Genomic DNA, 22,512 nt, shown 5'->3' with positions numbered 1-22,512 from the left:
CTCTAACCAAGATGCTATTTGCAAGTGATACCTGCTGAGAAGGGAAAATCCATCCTCCCCAAATCAGTATCAATGGGTATATCAACCACATTACCCAGGAGTACTTGACCAATACAAGTAAATGTCATTGTTTTTGTTGGAGTGGAGGTGTCATTTTTATTTCGGCCTTCTAAAAATATATTGTTTGTTTTGATTTTTGTTTGAGAGAAAAAGCATGATGTTGGATGGGTATGGAGGTAAACAGGATCTGGAAAGAGCTTGGGGAGGATTTAAAATATATGGATTTTTTAAATTTTAAATAAATTTTAAAGGCCTGTGCACTGGGAACTATGCCCTAGTAAGGACATACAGGGATGCTGTGGACTAAAAATATCTGGACTCCACAGTACTTCACTTCCACATCTTGACTTTCCTACATTGGAATGTGATCATGCCCTCACTTCAGAGTCCAGCACACAGCACTAGGGTGTGTTATCTTTTCCGATACTTGCCCATGCTGTGTGCCAACTTGTGCCCTGACCTCTGCTCACCAGGTAACTTGGGCTGGGTGGCTCTGGGAAACTCAGTTGTGGTGGGGGGAGGAGCTGACACAGGCTGCTAAGCTTCAGGAGAAGCCACTGTGGGAGACACGGGTGCCTACTGCTCCTGGGCTTCTCAGTTGGCATCTGGAGCACAAGGAAAAGCAGCACAAGGATGAGGGAGGTGTGAGAAGGGACAAGGTATGAACTGCCTCACATTTTCCTCAGAGAGAACTCTGTGTGAATCCACATACAATGCAGATCAGTTGTCAGTCACTTCTCTGCACTCTACAACCCCTCCAGCTACCAAGGATGTTTCAAAACACACCAGTTTAAAAAAAAATGTTACTACATGTGACTAATTTAAGGACAACGTAAGTAAGAAACTTAAGTCTTAAGACACCATGTCAAAATACTTAGCATTTTATATAATCTACATAATCGTTTTGTGCCCAGAGATATTTAATTTTCTATTTAAAAGGGTTTATTGTGATTACAAAGGATTTGAGCATATCTCAAAATTTGGTATCAATTTACCCCAAGGATCAAATTGAAGTGTGAATTAAAAAAAAAAAATAGCAAAATCTTAAATGTTTCCCAAAGGAAAAAAATTAAGCATTGACTAATACACATTTATCTTTCATTCCTCTATAAAGTAGTAATTTTCAAATGTTTAGACAACAGACAGTTTATTAGCAAAGATACTGAATTAGGTAATAAGCCAAAATGAAAGAGCTACAAATCCCAGACTTTTCAAACATAAGTAATTTAGAGAAATCAAATATTTTGACTTCATAGAAAAAACTTATCACACATAGAATTTGCTTTGTGAAAAGTTCCATGAGCTTAAAAACACCCAGAAGAGAAAACACTGTAAGAAATACACTTCACTCTGTTACTAATACATAGTTCTCTCCCTCCCTCACTTCTCTCTCTCCCTCTCTTCCTCTCTCCCTTTCTCCCCCTCTCTCTCTCTCTCATTCTGTATGTGTGTGCATGTGTGTGTGTATATGAAAGAGAGAGAGAAAAAACTTTTTCCTCATCAGTAAAAGAGATACTTCTTTGAAGGATGAGAAAAAATAAGCAAAACTTCCAATACTATTTATGCCAGTGGTGGTGTCCTATATCAAGGCAAGACTAACTTGTCCTGTGAGAACTCTGAATGAATATAGCAAGGCCATCATTCTGACCTCATATCAGGTTGATTTCAGAAATTCTACCTGTGCTTTCAAACTCACTAGGAAGCACTTGGCAGGTGTGGTGTGCCATGTGATTGCTGGTTTTGTCTCTCCTCTACAACAAAAGTCATTGCACAAAAATGGCCAAGCATCCTTAACTAGCACTTTCAGTGTCGTGAAAGATAAACAGTTTATTTTCAAACAGTTCAAGGTTTTGCCAACAAGAACCTGAGACATCAGGTCTCTGTGATGAGATTAGGAGCTACCACAGTTAGAGAGTTGAAGGACTGGCTAGGAGTTCAGGAAGATCCCCATCAAACATCAGGGACACAGGCTAAGGGCATATAGTGGGCTTCAGCAGTCCATCTGCCCTGTGCCAGCACCACACTTCCCAATGCCTTCATTCCTCAGAACAACGAGTTTCCCAATGCTAGATGGGGCATGTGGAGCTCCAATGGCTTCATGGTAGTCGCCAGCCAGAAAGTGACCATGTAAGTGCTCAACCCCCGTCTCCTGTTTCAGAAAGTCCATGCAGAACCCTGCACTTGGGCCTGGCTCGAGCCTACGGAGCAACTGCCTTTCTGAGTGGGACTCCATTTCTCAAGCGCAGGACATACCCAATATTGCCCGTCCCACTTCAATGTGAGAGAGGACGCATCCTTCTGCTGTTGAGTCAGGGTGGCAATAGGTTATATGGCTAGCAGAGTTATCTAGATCTTTCCTCCTGCCATTTCTAAGGAAGAGAAGACCCAAGGCCACCCTGCATCAGACCATGCCAACAACAGGCAGAACACAAGCCAAATTCCCTACTACATCCTGCCTTAGTCTGCATGCACAAAGAATTCACAAGCATGCCTGAACTTGCCCAGGCTGGTCAGATCTAGCCTTTGATACAAACACCCTCTGCCATGTTGCAGTAGCTGCTGTAGACCTTTTAAAGGACAGAGAAGAGGGCAACCACCTGGCCACTGAACAAGTCAATTCTTTCTGGTTTTGTGCATTCAATTGGTTTCTTGGGATATCTGCCAAAGCCATGCTATTCTCCTGCGGAACTCAGAGGAGCTTAAAACTAATTAATTCACCAGAGGCAAAAGACGTGGGAATTTGGTGGGAAAGACCAATCTCTATAGCCCTGCTCTCTAGTTATTGTTTGCAGTGAAATCTTTTGAAAAGATAGGCAGATGAGGTCTGGGAGGGGTATAACCTCTCCATCCTATTTGCAGCAGAGAGAAGAGTCCAAACTGAGCCTTCAGCTAGAGTGGGAGAGCTTCCAAAGGAGGCCCTTTGCATGTTTGTCTTCTAATTGACAGAGAAATGGTGCCAACCAACAGCTCCAGCACCTCTAGCTCTTTGGTTCAAAACCTCATTAAATAGGAAGAGAAGTTCCTGTTGTCTTGAATTCACAGATAGATGAACCAAGGCTTGTACAGGAAGGTTGAAGAGCCTGGTGATTGAGAGCTAGGAGTGCACAATGCTAATACTCTTAATTGCTTTGCTCTCCCAAGTCCCCCCTAGGCTTTACAAATGCAAATAAAATATGGGCCATCCAGGTGGTTAACTCATCCATAATCTCCAACTAGGACTCCTTAGGAAAGGGGTGAAGCCAATCTCGGGGGGCAGAACAGAAGGGAAAAATAAGAGAACCCAGAGGATTCAAATTATAACAGGAAAATGGCTGAAGGAGCCGAGCATATGACTAGAGCCAAATGGCTTGGCAGATACAGCCATGCTTGGGGATCTGTGATGACAGGGACAGTCTTTTTCCATCCTACTTTGGGCTGTCTTTATAGAAATTCATCTTTTATGTCCAAAGATCAAATTAAAATAAAAAGATCACATTTAATGAGAGCTAAGGGAACTAAAGTGGTGGCAATTAAAGAGTAAAAATAACCTCTCTGCGGTTGCAGACCACAGGAGTTTCCTAGTTTTAAGAGCCACAGGCAAATCACTTAAACACGGCCTTCTGAGTCGCATTCCTCTCATGTTTCCTCACACGCCCATGGTGGCTAACGTTATAGGCAGGCACGACTCTTGAACTCCTGGAATTGTGTAGTAACCAGGAGTGCAGCAGGCCAAACTCATCAACTTCCAGAGCAATTCTGTTGCAAGGTTGTCAAAAGCAAGCCCCTGTGCTGAGCTGAGCTGCTGAGTGTTAACTGGAGGTCACAGGGTAGAAAGGAAAGAAGTCTCAATTTTAATGCGATCCCTTCCCTCCTCCAACTCAAACCCGTCCTCTACTGTCCTCTGACCCAGGACATGCATTGTCATAGCTGATCATCATCTAGCTCCTTATTTTCCCACGTGCAGACTGGATCTGAACTAGACCACAAAGCACATGCTAATTCTTTCTCAGACCTGGGATAACCAAGCTCCCTCAACCACAAAACAGAGGCTATGCTGATCTGAGATTCAGTCCATGCCTGTACTCAACAGGCTTGCTTTTAGGCTAAGTACCAAAAAGTACCTAGACCTTAGAGACAGCTTCCCATAACATCTGTAAGACACAAGCAGTGTTATCTAGAGAAGACAAGCCTGGAATACTTCATAAAATTTACCAATTTTAGACAAGATGAGTTACTGAGCAGAAAGAAATTGAGGTGATTACCCTACAGTTGAAGGCCTTATTTGGCATACAAAAAGATATGATAGACTTAGTTCCAAGGTCAAGCATATCTCAATCTATAATCCAAACCTATGGGTCAGCACATTGTTCTTACCGGTAGAAAGTGGTATAGTCCACTGTAGAGTGGCAGGTCTGGAACTCCCAGGACTTGAGTTTCTGGCATTCTCGATGGGCTCGAAGCTTCACCTTCACTGTGCCTTGACAGAGCTCAGGTACTGGTTTTCTCTGTGGTCGGTTGCAGAATTCGTTGGATTCCACCCTCCACGATTCAGCAAAGTCATCCACGTCAAACTTGAAGTTCCCATCTCCACCAATCAAGTCATCACGTTTATGACCATTGTAGTTGCCACAAAGACCACAGAGCTTGCCCTTGAGATGAGGGGCAGCCATGACCTCCACAAAACTGTCTCCATCCCACGATATCTCCAAACCTAGAAAGACGACAGGAGGATCACCCACTCCAGATTGTTGCAACAGTCCCCAATTGTACGCATCTTTACACAGCATCGGTCATCACCTTTCGGTGAGCAACCCTTGCCACTGTCTAAACTCTTGATTGACTTTCAATCTCACCATCAATCTTCAATCTTACAAAAAAAATAAATAAATCACTTTGGACAGTTTAGAACTTATCAACTGTATAACTTTTCCCTTTGTAATATAATCTGTCCTTAGAGTCTGACCTCCATTGATAACTAATCTTACCACAGTATTCTAGTGTTTATTATTTTTTAATTTTTCCCAAAGTAGTTGGGTTTGTCCAAATTGTGTCTTTGTGTATGCATTGATGACTATAATCTTAGAATGCAAAGAAATAAGCATTATACCCTTAATGTGATTTTCCATCTCTTTATCCAAACATTCTGCTATTTAACTATTTCTCTAAATATCAAGGGAAATTTTCTAAACTGCTTGCTATAATGAGAATTTTTAAAATTGCATATATAAGTTACGACTATATATTTTTCAGAAGACAACACTCAGATCCATGAAAGCATTCACTCCTTGGTATGTACAGTGACTCCTGGGACACAGACCACTGCTGAGAGACATTTCCTGGAGGTGAATATTTGGAAGCCCATATACTTTTATGTCTCCATCCCTAGAATGAACATCGGCTTCAGTATCTGAAGAGATATTGGAAACTACCAGGATGTGGGCAAAATTTCCTCTTGTGTATCTACCATCACACCAGTGCTTCTTTCTCACCAAAACAAAAAAACAAAAACAAAAACTTTTAAACAACAAACAAACAAACAAAGCCAAAACAACAAACGAACAAAACCAGTCTTTGCTCTAGAGGAAAGAGAACACCCTTGTTTGAATGAACTGAGTAAAGCTGAAGAATATTTGTACAAAAGCTTTTACCAGAAATACTAGGCTAGATTTTGAGGAGCATCACTAGTAAATGATATGCTAAATGGTGAACTTCTATCATATGTGTAGAGTCAGGCTATAGTATAGTGGCATTCCAAGATAAGTCTGAATAGGTAGTAAGGAAAGAGAGACACTCCCTCAAATGCACTCTGATGTTGTGTGAAACTACTGCTCTCAAGAGAAAGGAGAATTCTATCTGAAAAGCCTTTAAAAGTTCAACCTAAAGAAAATGACTAATTTTTTTCTAGTTTTCTGTTCTATAGCACATTGATGACATTTCACCTGACTAATTTCTGACAGGGCCTAAGCTCCAAGGTAACTGACTAAGAACCACAGTGCTGTCAACTCCCAAATCCTCTACAACACCTTTATGTGTATGTTATCGTTGTCACTGTATGCTAAGAGCAGCAACCTCAGAGGAGGCCCTCTAAAGTCTCTGTTCCTTCCTGGTCCTCCCATTAATGGGTTTTGGGGATCTTAATAAAAGTAATCTTTCATTTTCCCTGTTCTGAGCATCTGGAAAGAGGAGAAGGTTTTTTTCCCCCTAAAATCCATTGTCTTTATTTCTGAGTTGCCAGCTAGGCAGATTAGCAAGTATTCAGAGTTTTGAGATGAGATGAGGATGGGTCTGAGAGAAGGAAGGAAGGAAGGAAGGAAGGAAGGAAGGAAGGAAGGAAGGAAGGAGAAGGGAAGGAGAAGGGAAGGAGAAGGGAAGGAGAAGGGAAGGAGAAGGGAAGGAGAAGGGAAGGAGAAGGGAAGGGAAGGGAAGGGAAGGGAAGGAAAGGGAAGGGAAGGGAAGGGAAAAGGAAAGAGGATGGAAAGAAAAGAAAGAAAGAAAGAAAGAAAGAAAGAAAGAAAGAAAGAAAGAAAGAAAGAAAGAAAGAAAGAGAAAGGCAGGAAGGAAGGAAGAAAGAAAGAAAGAAAGAAAGAAAGAAAGAAAGGAAGGAAGGAAGGAAGGAAGGAAGGAAGGAAGAAAGAAAGAAAGAAAGAAAGAAAGAAAGAGAGAAAGAAAGAAAGAAAGGAAAAAGAATGGAAAGAAGAAAGAAGGAAAGGAAGGAAGGAAGAAAGGAAGGAAGGAAGGAAGGAAGGAAGGAAGGAAGGAAGGAAGGAAGGAAGGAAGGAAAAAGAATGGAAAGAAGAAAGAAGGAAGGAAAGGAAGGGAGGAAGGAAGGAAGGAAGGAAGGAAGGAAGGAAGGAAGGAAGGAAGAAAAGAAAAGAAAGAAGTAACTTGGGTAGATGGAGTAAAAGAAAATTGGCCTTGGGATATGAAATTTCCACAAGATATTGGGATAACGAAGAAGTCATGAGCAAGACATATCCAGAGGACAGATTCTAGAGCTAGAAGTACTCTGGTTTGAAAATGTTTAGGCTTTCCTATGAGAAAGTCACATAGCTACCATGAGAAAAGGTTACTTTATGATGAGCTATTGGTAAAATAAACCAGTATTCCAAAACTGGGATTCTCAAGAAATAAACAGGAAAAAAACATAAGGAAACCACTGTGTACTAAATGAAAGGAACAGAGCATTTTAAATCCAAGGCAAAGGCTTGAAAAAGGTTTGTTGTTGTTGTTGTTGTTGTTGTTGTTGTTGTTGTTGTTTGTGGTTGAGAGAAGAGGGTAAGTTCAAAGAAGAAATTTAATAGCTTGGAAAAGGAAGACTAAAAGAAATCCATAGGAAAATTGTTCTGGGAGAAATCTGGTGAAGTGGGGGGACAATGTTGGCACCAAGGAAAGAGAAGAGACACAGGACTGGGATACCCATACCATACCTCACATGTGTAACATATGGTGTCAACTCTGAGAGCTTACCTATAACACCATGTCTATTTCTGTACACATCACCATCTAGCAGACTACCCAGCTCATTGTATAGACTGAGTACATAAAGGAATCTCTCCCGTGAGGCTGACGCATTACATCTGTAAAGTCAACTAAACTCTGTTTCATGCTAGCTAAGACACCGAAATAACTGATTTGGAAAGAAGGCAAACCCACTATCAAATGATTTGTAGTATGTTCTCCAAGGTGCAGAAGAAACCTAACCTCCCAAGCCTGGACCCAGGCAGTTACTCAGCAAGAAAAACAAGGGGAGAAAATCAGTTCCACACCAAGTCCAACTGTTTGAGCACAATCCCAAAGATTTTTCCACATTGCAAAATTTTCCAAACTGCAAATCTCTTTCTTAGACAGCAGGCAAACACTGTTCTTCCAAGTACCACAAATAGTGAAGAATTTACACCCGAGGGGGTCCAATGTCATCGCTGACAATGATAAAATGACTCTGGACCTTTGGGTCCTGCAAATTAGTGGTGGAGAATAAGCTATCCCTGAGTTCTCTATGCAGGGCCTGGAGTCTGCACATGCCTGGAGACATGCAGACCCACTTTGTTTTAGTAAACTCTGTTCAAGGCTCATGACATTTCACTCATAAAACATGGTTCCCAAAGCATCCATCCTTCTTTGTTACATGCGCACTGAGACTTCCACTGACCCATGCCAGGCTTCATACTGGAGGAAAATGAATTTTCTACTACAGCTGTCTTTGTGTCTTGTGCTATCATGATTTATATCTGTGTCTGTGCAACTTTGTTTGCCCTTTATGAGAATAAAAGCCTTATGAGTTAACCGAGTTGCTTTGGAAGGAATGGCTCTTCTAGATGGCCCTTGCAATGGGCATCTCCATCAAGAACAACAACAAGAAAAGGCTTAAGAGGCAGGAGATGGGATGAGTTTCCCATTTCTCTGCATGAGAACTTGGGTAGAAATAGCTAGCGAGCTGTCAGCGAGCTGAAGCTGAAGCACATGTTCCAACTGGGCCCACAAGCAGCAGCCACATTCCACTTGAGGAAGGGCCTGCCAGCTTCCCTTTCTCACCAAGGAGTATTTCCCCAACCTGCTTTTTCTGTTGCTTTGCTTTCTGGTTATTGATGGTTTTGCTATAGTTCACTTAAAGAGGGCAGGAGATGGAAAACCTGGATATATCCCACATCGACGCATAAAACTACATGATTTTTCTCTCCAGGTTTCACACCAAGATACATTCTGAGTTCAACAAGCATACATCTGTACAGAAACATAGTTAAAAGTGTGTTCCTCGTGTGTGCACTTTCAGGTAGACCTAATGAGGCAAATTGGTAGCAGAAAGAAAGTTTACATTTAGAATACTAGCTAAGAACTTGGCTAAGGATGGAGTGGTTGGTGAGGGTGTGTGATGCTAAGATGCTGCTAAGGAGTCACTAGAGGGAGAGCACTAGCAGCCTGATTCTGCTACACCTTAGGCACCTGGGCAACTCAGCAGGATTCCATCACCAAGTGCTAAGTCCATAAACCACAGACAAAGCAGCCTCCCTCCCTCCTGGTCATCCAGCTGAAGGCCTGGGGTAAGCTCCTGTTTTTGAAGACCTTTTGCTCTCTCTAGCTTACGAAAGAAAACAAGGAAGACAAACTCTCAAAGAACTTGCCATGACTGTTGTTTGAAATAGACAATCAATAGGTGATAAAACCAAAATAGCTCTAAGGGGCATTTCAAACTGAGATGGCTAGACCAGAGTGAAAACACAATTGTCTGGAAAGCCAGTCATTTCAGGCAAAGCAAAGTGCAAGGTGTGTTCAGCGCTCACAGGACCAGACTGCTTCTTTAGAAAGCAAGCTTGTATGTGTGTCCCATAGGAAACTGTCCAACTGGGTGTTAGGGGTGCCATACAAATCACTTGCACCATGGAAAGAGAGACGGAAAAATAAAAGAAGTTGTAAGATTCAGCTCACGGTCCTGAGTAGTAAAATTCACTAATCTGATTATGGTATTTATGAGCTATCATTATTTTTTTAGCAGCCCCATCTTTTTGCTTATTTTTACAACATGGAATCGTACAAAGAGCATACTTATTCCATAACATTTTGCCAGCTGTGCACGGAACGGTGTCGAACCTCCTAGGCTGTTAGTAATCTTCCAGCACTTCTTTGAAAGCTGGGCCGTGACTGACTAATAATTTCCATATCACTACGATCCATTGTGTCTTGCTGGCTTGCAAACAGATAGGCAGGATGCTTCTAATTACTTCTGTGTAATAACAGCCCATTTTGGACACACTTTACAGGGAGCCTGGATGTCGGCTCCTTTACGGAAAAGAACTGGCATCTCGGTTTTATTTTATGGTGCTGTGTCACATATCATTTGGATAAAAGAACAATTGTCTGACTTTTCTGATCAGGCCTGAGTTCCCTGGTTGGGTGAGCCGAGTACTTTACACCTAAGAGGTGAAGGGAATCTTCTTTGCTGACCCGATACAGTAACACTTAGTACCAGCTCACTGAAATGACGTCTCTGCTCCTTAAACCTCCCAGGCCCCACCCTGGCATCTGGCCCTGCTTAGTTGAGGTGCCATGCTATAAGTTTAAGCCAATTTATCAAAATACTTATTTGGTTTGAACTGTAACAATTGCCAAAGGCTCTGAAGCAACAGGGTGGGGGGGGGCACTGAATAAACTGAACTCAGTCACTGCATTTATGTTATTAAATTCTCATCAGTGAGAAAGCAAAAAAAAAAAAAAAAAAAAAAAAAAAAAAAAAAAAAGCACCGATTCTTTTAAGTATTATGCTCAAAGACCTAGAGCATACCAGGAGAACTCACAGTGCAATATCCAGCTACTGTGGTGTGCCAGGAACCACACAGATGAGATAGTAGTGAAAATGAGCTGTACTGATTTTTCGAGGAAGATAAAGAACAATCTAGATTCTGCTTCTACAATGTTTTTCTGAGATAATAACTAACACAGCAGGATTTCACCATGTAGATCACTGGCAGCAGAGAACAGCTTGGTCAGAGTGGCAATGCTCAGCACAGTAGGCAGAAGGCTAGTGAGAGCCAGGGCCTCAGAGATTATTTCTATACTTGTAGCTGGAAAATATGCTTTCAAAGCCAGCCTCCCAAGTGTCTTAGAGGCAGAAATAATGCCCCTAACTATCAGCTAGAATATTTTGCCCCAGTGTTAGAGTATACAGCCCTGCTGATCAAATGTGGCTCCTGTCCCCTTAGTCTATCTGCATGCCCACACAGGTCACATGTGGCTCCTGTCCCCACATTTATCTGCATGACCACACAAGGTTGCTGAATGCTTCCCAGTGTATGACGACCAAAGGAAATCAGGCTCCCCCAAGAACAAGCCCTTCTGTAGTGAACACTGCTGTAAGCCTTTTGTTGTGCTTTTAGGTTTTAAAGATGCCAGGAACTGAAACTAGGACTGCACATAGGCTAGGTAAGCACTCCATCATAAAACTGTGTCTCTATCTCTCCGTTTACTGTTTCTCTTGACCTTATGACTCTCTTGCATCAGACCCTTCATAGCAGGCCTGTGCCATCCAGCTGGCTTCTGTCTCTCTTTTGAACAGCAACTGGTACAAAGCTGTTTACTTCTGAGGATCCTCCCGCCCTGTTTGAATACTTACTACCGAAGAAACCCTCCTTCTCCCAGATGTGAAACTGCACATGGCTGGTTGATCTAAGAGACACTTGACAGTTCCAAGCTGGACATTAGTACCCTAAAATAGCAACAAAGCTGGAGAGAGGTTACTCGGAGGGTACTACAGTTATTTTTAGAGTGAGAGTGGAAAGGTTCTGGAGCCCCCCCCCCAAATTTAAAACTAGTGTGGATGCTGTCTAGGAGCAAGGCTCTGGATGGTACAAATGCCCATAGTCAGTCCACAGTCTCCTCAGTATGTGCTCTCTCCTAGATGAACAGCAGACCAGACTGCTCCCCCTGTGCAGAAAGGAGGCACACTCCAAGAAGGGGCTGCTGCTGCTGCTGCTGCTGCTGTAGGAGTTGGTGAGGAGAATAAAGGTCAGAGGGAGGTCACAGAAAAAGCCCCACCTGCTCTGGTAGTCACTTTCAAAAGGTAGCCGTCCAGGTCGATGTGGAAGTGGGGTGTGTGGCAGGGAAGGGCAATGCGAGAGCCATTCCAGCGCACAGTGAGGTGCTGCTGCAGGCTGACTGTGCTTTCGCCCAGCATCAGCTCCACAGACTTGGTCCAGGAGAAGGAACGGGTCCTCCGTGCATCATTCTTCACCAGCACCTGGAAGGGTGAGGCTGGGGAGGAGCAGTCTTTTGTCAAAACATACTGACACGTCCCCTGAAAGTTAAATGTCCGCCCATCAAAAGTGTTGTAGTGGGGATCTCCGAATACTGTGCACACACCAGGTTCTGTGAATGAGAGAGACCAAAGTAGGGTCACAACCAAGGCAAAGGTGGAGAGAAACCAGAAATTCCTGAAGTTAAACTGGGAGATCACCTACCAGGTAAGGGACGTGTGCAGGATTCACTAAAGTAATGGAGGTTTGAAGCGAGCTGAGCGTTACAAACCTTGTTACTTGTTGTAGTTAAAATCTCTCTAGTGTATTCACATTTAAAGATAATTCCTAAAATCCTGGAATTCTGAGAACTTCTCTATTCTGTAGCCTGGCATGCTTCCATGAATAAAAAAATTACAATAAAGTCTTACTCTATAGCCCACATAAACAAGAAATAAAGAGTAGCAGTAAAACTATACCACATGAAAATATTGTTATTATGTTTCTTAATTTTAGATTTGATTTATGTGTGTATGTGCACTGGTGTGTGTGTGTGTGTGTGTGTGTGTGTGTGTATGTGTGTGTGTGTGTGTGTGTATGTGCAGTGTGTCTGAAGAGGCAAGAAGAGGCTGTTGGATCCCCTGAAGTTCAAGGGATAGCAGGTTGTACAAGTAGCCCAATGTGAGTGCTGGGAACTGATCCTAGGTCCTCTAAAGGAGTAGTGCATTCTCTTAAATGCTGAACCATTTCTCCAGCTCCAAAGATGTGTTTCTCATATTGTGATCCACACTCCAAAATCTAATGTCAACTAGAAAAGTAAATTGGAAAATTCTTTAGTACATTTAGTACTCACCACTCTGAGACACCATTAATTCATATTTATGGAAGCAAACTAAAGTTTACCATTCTGAGGCTTTACGGAGAATTTAAAAAATTAAAAATATAAAAAAATTGGTACTGGTTTGTTTTCAATGGAAGGGTTTGTTATCTATTTCTAACAAAGCATGAACCACAAGGAAATTTATTTACAGAAACTGGCGCAAATAATGAAAGATAGCTGGGCACATGGCTGTGGCCCACTACCCAGGAGGTTTAGGTAAGAAGGTAGCAAGTTAGAGGCCACCCTTGGCTGCACAGTGAGACCTCATCTCAAACAAAAATAAAAACAACATAAGCAAAAGCAGAGAAATTCCAGTCAGCACCACAACAATAATCAATAAAGAAAAAAGGCAAAAGTCCCAGTCCAGGATGTAAGGTTGACATGGTTTGCAAAGAACTAACTGAGTCTCTTGAACCTTCAGGGCTGACGGAGGTGGTCCAGACTGTGTGAGGTCAGAAGTGAGTCTAGAGGACAGCCAGGCTGGAGAGAATGATGGGATCTCTGGCAAGTTCACTCTCCTCCCACAGTGCGTGAACAATGTTGGTCTGAGGTATGATTCATTGCTAGGCTCATGGTAAGCCATACAAACCACACATATTTGGAATTTACTAAATCATTTGCTGTATCTGTGCTTTTGTCCAACTTTGTCTGAGACAAATATGAGAGTTTTTGAAATATAGAATCATTTCGATGAACAGTTATGTTCAAGAGTATCTATAAGGCACTATACCTATTATGGGGATGGAAGGAGCGGGTGGGTTTGGCTGTGTATTTAAATTTAATATCCATTTCTAATTACTTTTTATATTTCTTTTGTCCATTTTAATGCGACCCTAATTTTATCACTGTTACACACTGGGTGGGTCCCCCATTCTAACTCCCCATCTCATCTCCTCCACTTGATTTCTCTGCAGTGCATCTTTCCAGTCCTCACCATGTGGGATGGATTCCAAAGCTGCCTCCTCACACTGTTCCTCACTCTCTGAATAATAGGATCGATTGCCAGCATGAAAATGTTGCATTTTAATCAACAAGGTGAAGGCAGTGTGCACCCCAGGAGAATGAGAGTTCAGAGCCTACCCTACACTGAGCACTAAATTCAAGTTTGTTTCTTTGTTTTTAAGATTCTTGGTGCCACTCAGCAAGTTAGCACAGAGCCAACTAAATCTCATGGGCTGAAAGAAATGGCCTCAGCTTAGAAAATCCAAAACATTATCACACTACCAGAGGGGACAACATTCTACTCATGTGCCTGCTCTCTCAGCTGTGAACAGGCTTCCCACATCTGTCACCACATCTGCCCCAGTAACAACTATGGCTTCTCTTGAAGTCCTGACCATAGTTGCAATGAAGTTTTCATTGATCAGAACATTAATAGCTAACATTTGTCAAAAGCTCACATCCTATGGTAGCCTTCTTTTGCATGCCTACTAATGACGGATGAGCCATCAGAAAATCATCAAACAAACGGTTAAGCACATCCCAATAGATGCCTAAACAGAGATTTTCATCTAATCATTGAAAACGTTTGTGTATGGTACTTATGATTAAGGAAATGTTTTTGTCATGGTGAGTGAAAATCCAGCAACCTGGATTTGTTCTTTATTTCTAGGATAATCTTAGCTATCTTACACACACACACACACACACACACACACACACACCCCAAACAATCTTAACTTCTTGATGGAGCCACAAATAAGCCTTTTTTCTTCCATATGTTTTTCTAGTTTTGTTTTGTTTCTGTTTTCTTCTGCCTTTAATAATAAAGTGTGGGCACTCATAGGTAAAACCAATTATTTGACAAAGCAAATCCTGAAAGACGTAACAGAAACTGAACTGCCCTAATCTGGCCTCAGGAAGCCTGAGTTTGCTCTTGGCTGCATGAGAAGCAATGAAGGCTATCCAGAAGAGACCCAGAAAGTGGAAATTGTGTGTGAACAGGGCTGTCAGGAGAGATATTTTTCAAAAGTCTTTAATTTGTGGGAGAGAAGAGTTTGGAAGTTGGTATGATTTTTTTCTGTGTGACTGCAATATAGAAGCAGCCAACAAAATTTCAGGACTATGAGAAGGCTTGAGAGTTATGTGTTACACGTGGGGACATGAACATCATGGGCTGAAGTCATTGTGAAACTTTGGCCCCTGTTTCTGGCACCCAAAGGTCCCCATGCCAGATCCCAAAGGAACCGGAGAACATGTGTGCTGTAGAGTGCCGAGAATAAGACTGTCAGCGTGACAGAAACCTGCCTGCCTGGGAAAGAAGGCGTCCAGATAATACTCTGGGAACCAAAGTGAGCAGTGGAACCTCCCAGCTATTTTCAGGAGAGACAGTGAAACGCACAGCCATCCAAGATATCCAGATGTCTGGTCACACCATTCTGGAGAGCTTGACCTGATGGTTAGGGCGATGAAGAGGGAACTGTAGAAACAACATGGATGTGTTTGGATGAGCCTTGAAGACACAGAGAAGGATTCATCAGTTTCCCTCCATGGCACATTGTGTGCCAATCTTTAAGTCAAGTCTTTGGATCTCAGTTTTTCTTTTCAATAAGTGCAAATAAATGCATATGTCTAGAGATCAGAAGTTGAAAATTTCAAATATTAGAATGTTGGCCTTTTTCATTTTTTTTTTTTTTTTTTGGTTTTTGATTTTTGTTTTTTTGCTTAGGCAATAGGACTACATGTGGTAATTTCTTTTTTATGATAATATTATTTGCACTTTAATTTCTTGTGTACTTTCAGAAAGGAATGTTGGCTTTAAAAATCTAAGATTCCTCCATTTGCACACATCACATTACCATCACACACTTACTAAGGTCACTGCTTCTCAACACTCTGTTCCAATGCTTGTCTCTTAACTGCCTCAGATTTTTAAATTTTGCCTCAGGTACACCTATTTTAATGAAATGTCTTTTCTTTGAGAGCAGTGATCATTCTCAAAACATCTGTCAAAGACAAAATAAGAACCGTAGAATCCCAAACCACAGAGACAAAACTGAGAGAAACTGTGTGGACTTGAGTGTAGTCCGCTCCCCCAAACAACAAAACAAAACAGGAAAAGTGAGAGAAAGAAGCAAAGGTCCCTTCATATTTCTGCCTCCAAGAAATATGCCTGGTCTACAGTTCATGGTGTGTGTGTGTGTGTGTGAGTGTGTGTGTGTGTGTGTGTGTGTTTATTTTAACAGAGTTAAGACAATCCTGAACATGAAATTTTACTTCTTATATTTCACTTAACATGTCATAAGATTTCCACAGTCATTCAAGTTATGTTTTCCTTTGAAAACCCAGAAGAGGATTTTCAGTCTCAGTCCATTACTGCTCCAGAGAGGGAGGCCTCTCTAGTCACTACATGGATCAACACCTTTCTGGAGTGGCGTCCTAACCACAGGGCACGACACACATAAACATGGCTTTAAACCTTTCTCAGCACAAACTTAAGGGAAACAGGTCCTTTGGGACTCTGGGTCACTGAGTCATGCTGCGCTTTTGGGACCTTAGCAGGGTGAGAGTCGTTTGATGCCAAGTCTTAGGTAAGAAGCAGGAAAGGCTGGGATTAGAAATACTGCCTGAGACATGAGCCAGCTGCTATTCACTGAGGTGGCTTCTGACACTGATAGTCTGGTTAAAAAGCAGGCCCTGAGTGTCTTCTACATTCAGGAGCTCTGGCTTTGCACAAGGTGTCGGTGACAGCTGTTAGCCTGCGAGGCTTTGGGGAGGCAACAGATGCTCCACCAGGTGGCAGCTGGATACCTATAAGCATTCACATTTCCTCTAACTTTACTTGAAGGGGTGGCACATAGAACAAGGTAGTCTCTCTGTTCCTGCCAGTGTGTAACCCATCAGAGACAGCAACTGGTCTGCATTAGAAAGAAAAAGCCCAGATTTTTTTTTTAAAGTTACATAGGAATTTTGTATTGTGGTAATTTGTTTTCCCATATTTCCATCACTTCACATACTCACCAACGTTCTCCCTAACTTCAAAGATCAAATCTAAACTGATTTCAGATACCAAGCCACAGCTACCATTCTAGACCTACCTAGTATAGCCTAATGCTTCCCACCTGCCCCTGGACTCATCCTGTCCTACCAAAGACCTCACAGTTCACACACATGTGCATGCATGCTTGTGTACATGCACACAGGAACCTGTGTACACTCATATCCTTAGACAAATGTAAATGTACACATACATACATACATACACAATACACACATACATATACAAGTACACACACACACACACAATGTCTTTAGCTCTATGGCTTTAATTCCATCTCTCCCAGCAACATCCCCCATGACTACCTCAGCCACTGTCAATTCTTTCTTCTAAATTTAAAGAGCAAAACAGATCTTTACCATACAGAGTCTCCATTTGAACCCAGAGTATGCTGACTGGCTGGCCACAAGCCTTATTCTATCTCCGTGTCCCCAGTGCTTGGACACGAGGACAGGTTTTGACTCATGCTCTGCAAATCCAAATTAGGTTCTCAAGGTTATAGGGTATCAACTGACCATCTCCCTGACAATGCTTATTCATTTTTTACCCACCTAATGGTTATAATGTATTCATAGTCCTGAGTCATAGGCCTTGAACTCCTTACATATGCATTTCATGTTTACCTCTCAGTGACCAGAAAGCCCACTGCCACACTGAGCCTCCAAATGCACACCTGTGCTCCAAATGCACACCTGTATATGCATTACTTGTATTGCAGCAATGTAAGGCATACTACTTATCAAGTATCAACAAACATTTGTTGAAAATGGGCTAATTAATTAAACAATATATTTGGCTACAAGAATTTGCCTACACTGAGTTTACTTAAATAAATACTAGTGACAACACATGGCAGGTAGCCAGTGGAAGCTTGTTTAATTCATTAAACAAGTTATTTATGAATACATTAAGAACAAATGCACTATTAGGGAGAACAGAAAGGGGGAATTATAGTTGGTGCTGAGAAAAATCACCCAGGGATCCCAGTGTGTTGGTCTAGTTGCTCAGGGGTGGGCAGCAACTCCTCTCCCTTTGCAAAACCAATTTCTTCAGCTGAATGGACAGGTACCCCACAAAACTGACTCAGAATCACGGACATAGAATAAGAGACCTTAATTCTATCCCTACATTGACCAAGTGGGACAGGCCAATCATGCTTCCTCAAAGAACACCAGCCCCCAAAGCCCAAAACCAGTGCATGTGATATTGGATAACAAAAGAAAATGCAATTTGCAATTCTCTTCATTGACCAGGAAGGCAGGGACTTGGCATCCTACATTTGCATGAGAAGAATGGAACCAGCCAAGACTTTGAAGATGGAGGAAAAAGCCAAGGGCCAAATGATGCAGGTACCTTAGAATCTGCGAAAGGCAAAAAAATGGCTCTCTGCCTGAGACTGTACGAAGAACACAGCCTTGTTAGTGCTTTGATTTTAGCCCAGTGAAACCTATTTCTGACTTTGAACTCTAGAATGTGCAAGATAATTAGTGATGTTAAGCTATGATTTTTGTGGAATTTTGCTACAGCATCCACTGGAAACTAATAACTTAGCACCAGCCAAAGCACCTAGTCCAAGATGCTTATATCAAGTGTCATGTCAGAGGCGTTCTGTATTTTTATGTCTCTTTTCTTCCTTACCATGTCTCTATACAACTTGTATTATTACATTAATTTATTAGTAGTGCGTTTGTAGAAGGTGTCTTGGCCCATGGTCTCTCAGCCAATAGCACTAGAGACAGAATCTAGAATCTTCTGTCCAAGGCCAGAACCTTCCCCCACTTGTGTCTCTACTTAGAGCATATACACTGCAGCATCTCAAAGATGTTACTGATGACTCTTTTTTTTGGGGGGGGGGGTTTCGAGACTCTTAATGAGAAAAAAAATGTGTCTACATTCTTCCTAGGAAAACAGCCTCTGGGATGTTGCAGGATTTTCCCTGTCCAATTACAATAGGGCACTGGGAGGCCTGTGATTGGACAGGGAAAAGGGAGGTGGAGCTAAGAGTTGCAGAGACAGGGAGTTTCTCAGAGAGAAGGAGAAGGAAGATGGCTGCAGATGTCAATCCACACGGCATTGCCAGACACAAGTAGTTGTGGTATTAGAAGGTTAGATTATTGGGATAAAGTTTTTATCATTATCAATTGGCTCAATTATTGTACTGGCATCTTATAAATTCTTGTGGTCTGGCCGGTCAGCAGGAGCGGGGGAGCACGGTCTGACCCTGCAGAAGTTGGCAGGTTCTTTTTTATTATTTCCTGCAACACTGGGATATAGAGGCTCTTAAGACTGATCAGTGGCTCAAGCCTGATAATCAATTAGGAATATCTATTTAAGTCGGGCAGTGGTGGTGTGTGCCTTTAATCCCAGCACTTGGGAGGCAGAGGCGGGCAGATTTCTGAGTTCAAGGCCAGCCTGATCTACAGAGTGAGTTTCAGGACACCCAAGGCTATACAGAGAAACCCTGTCTATCTTGGAAAAAAAAAATATCTACTTAAAATCAGTTACAAAATCCAGCATATGGTCCTCTTATTTAATGTGTTCCTATTTCATATCCCCAACTTCAAGGTCTAAATTGAAGGTCAATTTCAGCAGTTTATCTCTGTTTTCCAGAATGTAAAAAACTCACAATATTTCCCTTCCTTCCTTCCTTCCTTCCTTCCTTCCTTCCTTCCTTCCTTCCTCTCTCCCTCCCTCCCTCCTCCCTCCCTCCCTCCTTCCCTCCTTTCTTTCTTTCTCTTTCTCTCTTTCTTTCTTTCTTTCTTTCTTTCTCTCTTTCTCTCTTTCTTTCTTTCTTCCTTTCTTTCTTCTTCCCTTGCTTTTTTGCTTTTTCACTAAGTAATTGTTTATTTCATGCCATATACTTAGGAAAGTCTGCTATATAACTAAGGTCACTCACTGTCCCCATGAATAACAGATGAAGAAAAGTAACCAAACAACAACAAAACAATGTTCTGCACCTTCAAAAGTTTTTGTTGTTTGTTTCCTTTTGAGACAGGGTCTCATGCTGCCCTGGAACTCACTCTATAGATGAGGGTGGCCTTGAACTTACAGAGATCTGCCTCCCAAGTGCTGACTAAAGACTAAGCTTGTTGTAGAAATACTTACTACTCCTGCTACTCACAAGTTGACCTAACATTATCTTCTCTCTTTACATAGTTCTTTTTATAGTGGAGCTGTGCATCTGGACTGAGGAGATAAATATCACATCTCTAAATTAACTTATTGTCTAGACTTAGAATGCTAAGGACCTTTGGAGAGTTCTGTATTTGAAACCCCATCTTACCTTGCCACTTAGTGGCTAACAAAGCAGACACAAACTCCTTATGTAACATAGGTTTGTTTACCTAAAGCTACTGCAGTACAAATTCACTGAAAGAATAGAGCTGCTCACATTATAGTGAGCATCACTTTTCTGATTGTGAGCAAAACTATAAGAGGATATGAAGTACAGAGCTGGTGAGAGTATAATGAATTGAGTCCCTCCATAAAAGACAGAAAATGTAGATTAGGGACTCCAGAGTGGAGTTAGACTTCTAGGCTACAGGAAGAATGCCAATAAAAGACAAACAAAGGAAGGAAGCAGCTTGTACCACAAGAGTGGGAGACAGATCTGTCTGGAGCAAGGACTTGCTTCAGGGGACATGAGACACTCATACTGTGTAAATAAATTGGCCTGCAATTCATTGCCAGTCTGGAAAGTTTAAATATATTACAAAGAATCAACATTTCTTAATGTCTTTCCTACAAAACATTAATCCTGCCTGTTGGATCATCACAATGAGTAAAATGTTAAAAGCTCTGCAAGACCAGTTGGGGATGCTCTGTACTTCCCCATCCTCCTGAAAGCGTACAGTGCCCACTGAGTTTGGCAGCGAGGAAACGTGTCTAGGTCTTCCCCACTCAGTGTGAACTGAACATATGAAGTTAGAGAGTCTGCATTGGAGGTATTACTCAGGACTATTGCTCAATGCCAGGGGGTTTACAACACAAACCTTGGGAAGCTCAGCTATGAAGGGAGGTGGTCTAGTTTTCATGATGGATGTATTTGGGTTCTGAAGTGGTGTAGATAAAGAACTGAAGGGACAGGGATGGGGGTTAGTAGAAAACAACAGGATGAGGGTACAACCACCGTGGGAATAAAAAGGAAATTATTTATTAGGAAAACAGCATAAAGAGGCAATCAACTAGAGTTGATGACTGATTAGCAACAGGGGAGAGAAATGCCAGAAATATGAGAAACAGCCTTGAGTCTCCAAACCTGCACAGCTGGGCGAATGTGGAGGCCAGAATTCAGTCAATCAACAGTGCTTGGAAACAGCCACGAGCCCCTGCAACCAACTCCTAACTCAGATAATGTAGGGAACCAAAGGTAGCAACTGTGAATTCTATTCAAGTGCAATACTTACAAGAATTACTCCCTGGGAAGGATAAATACTAAGGTCCACTATTTCACTCACAGAACATGGAGAAGCCCAGCTGGAATTTTATCCCCAGTGACTAACTTTCACGGTGCTGTAAAGTACCACACATACTATCAACTGAGAAGTATAATCATCCATCTGTGAACTCTGTAAACTACAATAGCAACGAGCCTGACAAGGTATGCCCACAGGTACAATACCAGCACAGCCATTGCGGAGGTAACCAATCACTTTCTCTATTAGATACAAAGCTTGTTTCATGAGCCATCATTGTTAAAGGAGGCAAAAACCTGTGACTCTATAGGTCATAGGCCAGAGGGGAGAATCCAATACTTTTATTCCACTAAATGGACTTAATATTGAAATAATTCTTAATGTCACCAGATATCCATAGATCAGATCATCTCCCAACCATCATAAGAGAAGGTTCCCCTTGAAGCAGATGGGAATGGACACAGAGACCCACAACTAGTCAATGTGCAGAGAATAAAAAACTAGAGTCCTCACTCTGGACTAGGACAAACATATCATACTTTTCCACACGAAGACTCTAGGAGCTATGTGAAAGAGTGGTGGTAAAGACTGTAAGAGGCAAAGCCATAGATAGAAACAGTGTTTTCCAGATTCAACAGGGAAGTTACACATACTAAGTTATAGTAGTTGTGACTGCGAGCCCAAGCCGCTGCAAACAAGCTCAAGCCAGATACTATTCCAGCATGAAGTGCTGAAGTAGGTCTGGAGTATCACCACCAGGTGAAGAGCCATGGGCAGCTGATAGCTGCTGGGAAAAGAAGGGCTAGTTTTCTTTAGTGAAATGTCCATCTTAACAGGGAAGCCCCTTCTCTCTAAACCAGCTGGGACCAGATGGGTAACACAAACTGTACTCAGTGGGGAAGAAGCAGAAAGAAAGAGAGAAAAAAAGGAAGAAAAGAAGGAAAGGAGGAAGGAAGGGAAGGAGGAAGGGAGGGAGGGAGGGAAAGAAGGGAGGGAAGAAGAGAAAAAGTTAAAACTCAAATTTTGGTTGGAAGGAGTAGGAGTGTAAAGGATTGTAATGGGAGGAGTGGGGGAAAGAATATGTTCAAAATAGATTGTATGTAATTCTCAAATAATTAATAAAAATATTGTTTTTTTAAAAAAATCAAAATTTGGATAATACTGACACCACAATGAGATAGGACCTACAGGTAGAGTGTCGAGGTGATTGTGAGTGTGCACAAGAGGAGGCAAGATGTCAAAAGGCAGATCCAGTGTGTAAGACATGCTCTAGCCTAGAAGAGGAAGGTGGCTGGAGGGCAGGGCATGAATAATATGAATTGCATACCAGCAAGAAACACTGTGCATACAGTGAGCCATTTCTGCAGATCTCTGTAAAGATGAGAGCTGATATAAAATAACCCAAGAGGTCACAAAAGTTAAGGTAACTTTCCAAACACAGTGTTTCTGAAGGTGAAT

General features: G+C 42.0%; 1 protein-coding gene across 1 annotated transcript in view; it reads right to left on the bottom strand.

Moving 5' to 3' along the window:
• The window catches only part of Bmper (BMP-binding endothelial regulator), a 262,140-nt gene that overhangs the window by 73,971 nt on the left and 165,657 nt on the right, over window positions 1-22,512 (bottom strand). The window contains exons 12-13 of the mRNA NM_028472.2: window positions 11,566-11,895; window positions 4,414-4,750 (exon numbers count right to left, since the gene is read on the bottom strand). Of these exons, the coding sequence (NP_082748.1) occupies window positions 4,414-4,750; window positions 11,566-11,895 (667 nt within the window). The remainder of the gene's footprint in view (window positions 1-4,413; window positions 4,751-11,565; window positions 11,896-22,512) is intronic.

This window comes from Mus musculus, chromosome 9 (genome assembly GCF_000001635.26).
Source record: "Mus musculus strain C57BL/6J chromosome 9, GRCm38.p6 C57BL/6J".
Classification (NCBI taxonomy): domain Eukaryota; kingdom Metazoa; phylum Chordata; class Mammalia; order Rodentia; family Muridae; genus Mus; species Mus musculus.
The sequence above is the reverse complement of the archived record's forward strand: the minus strand, read 5'-3'. Positions and strand labels throughout refer to the sequence as shown.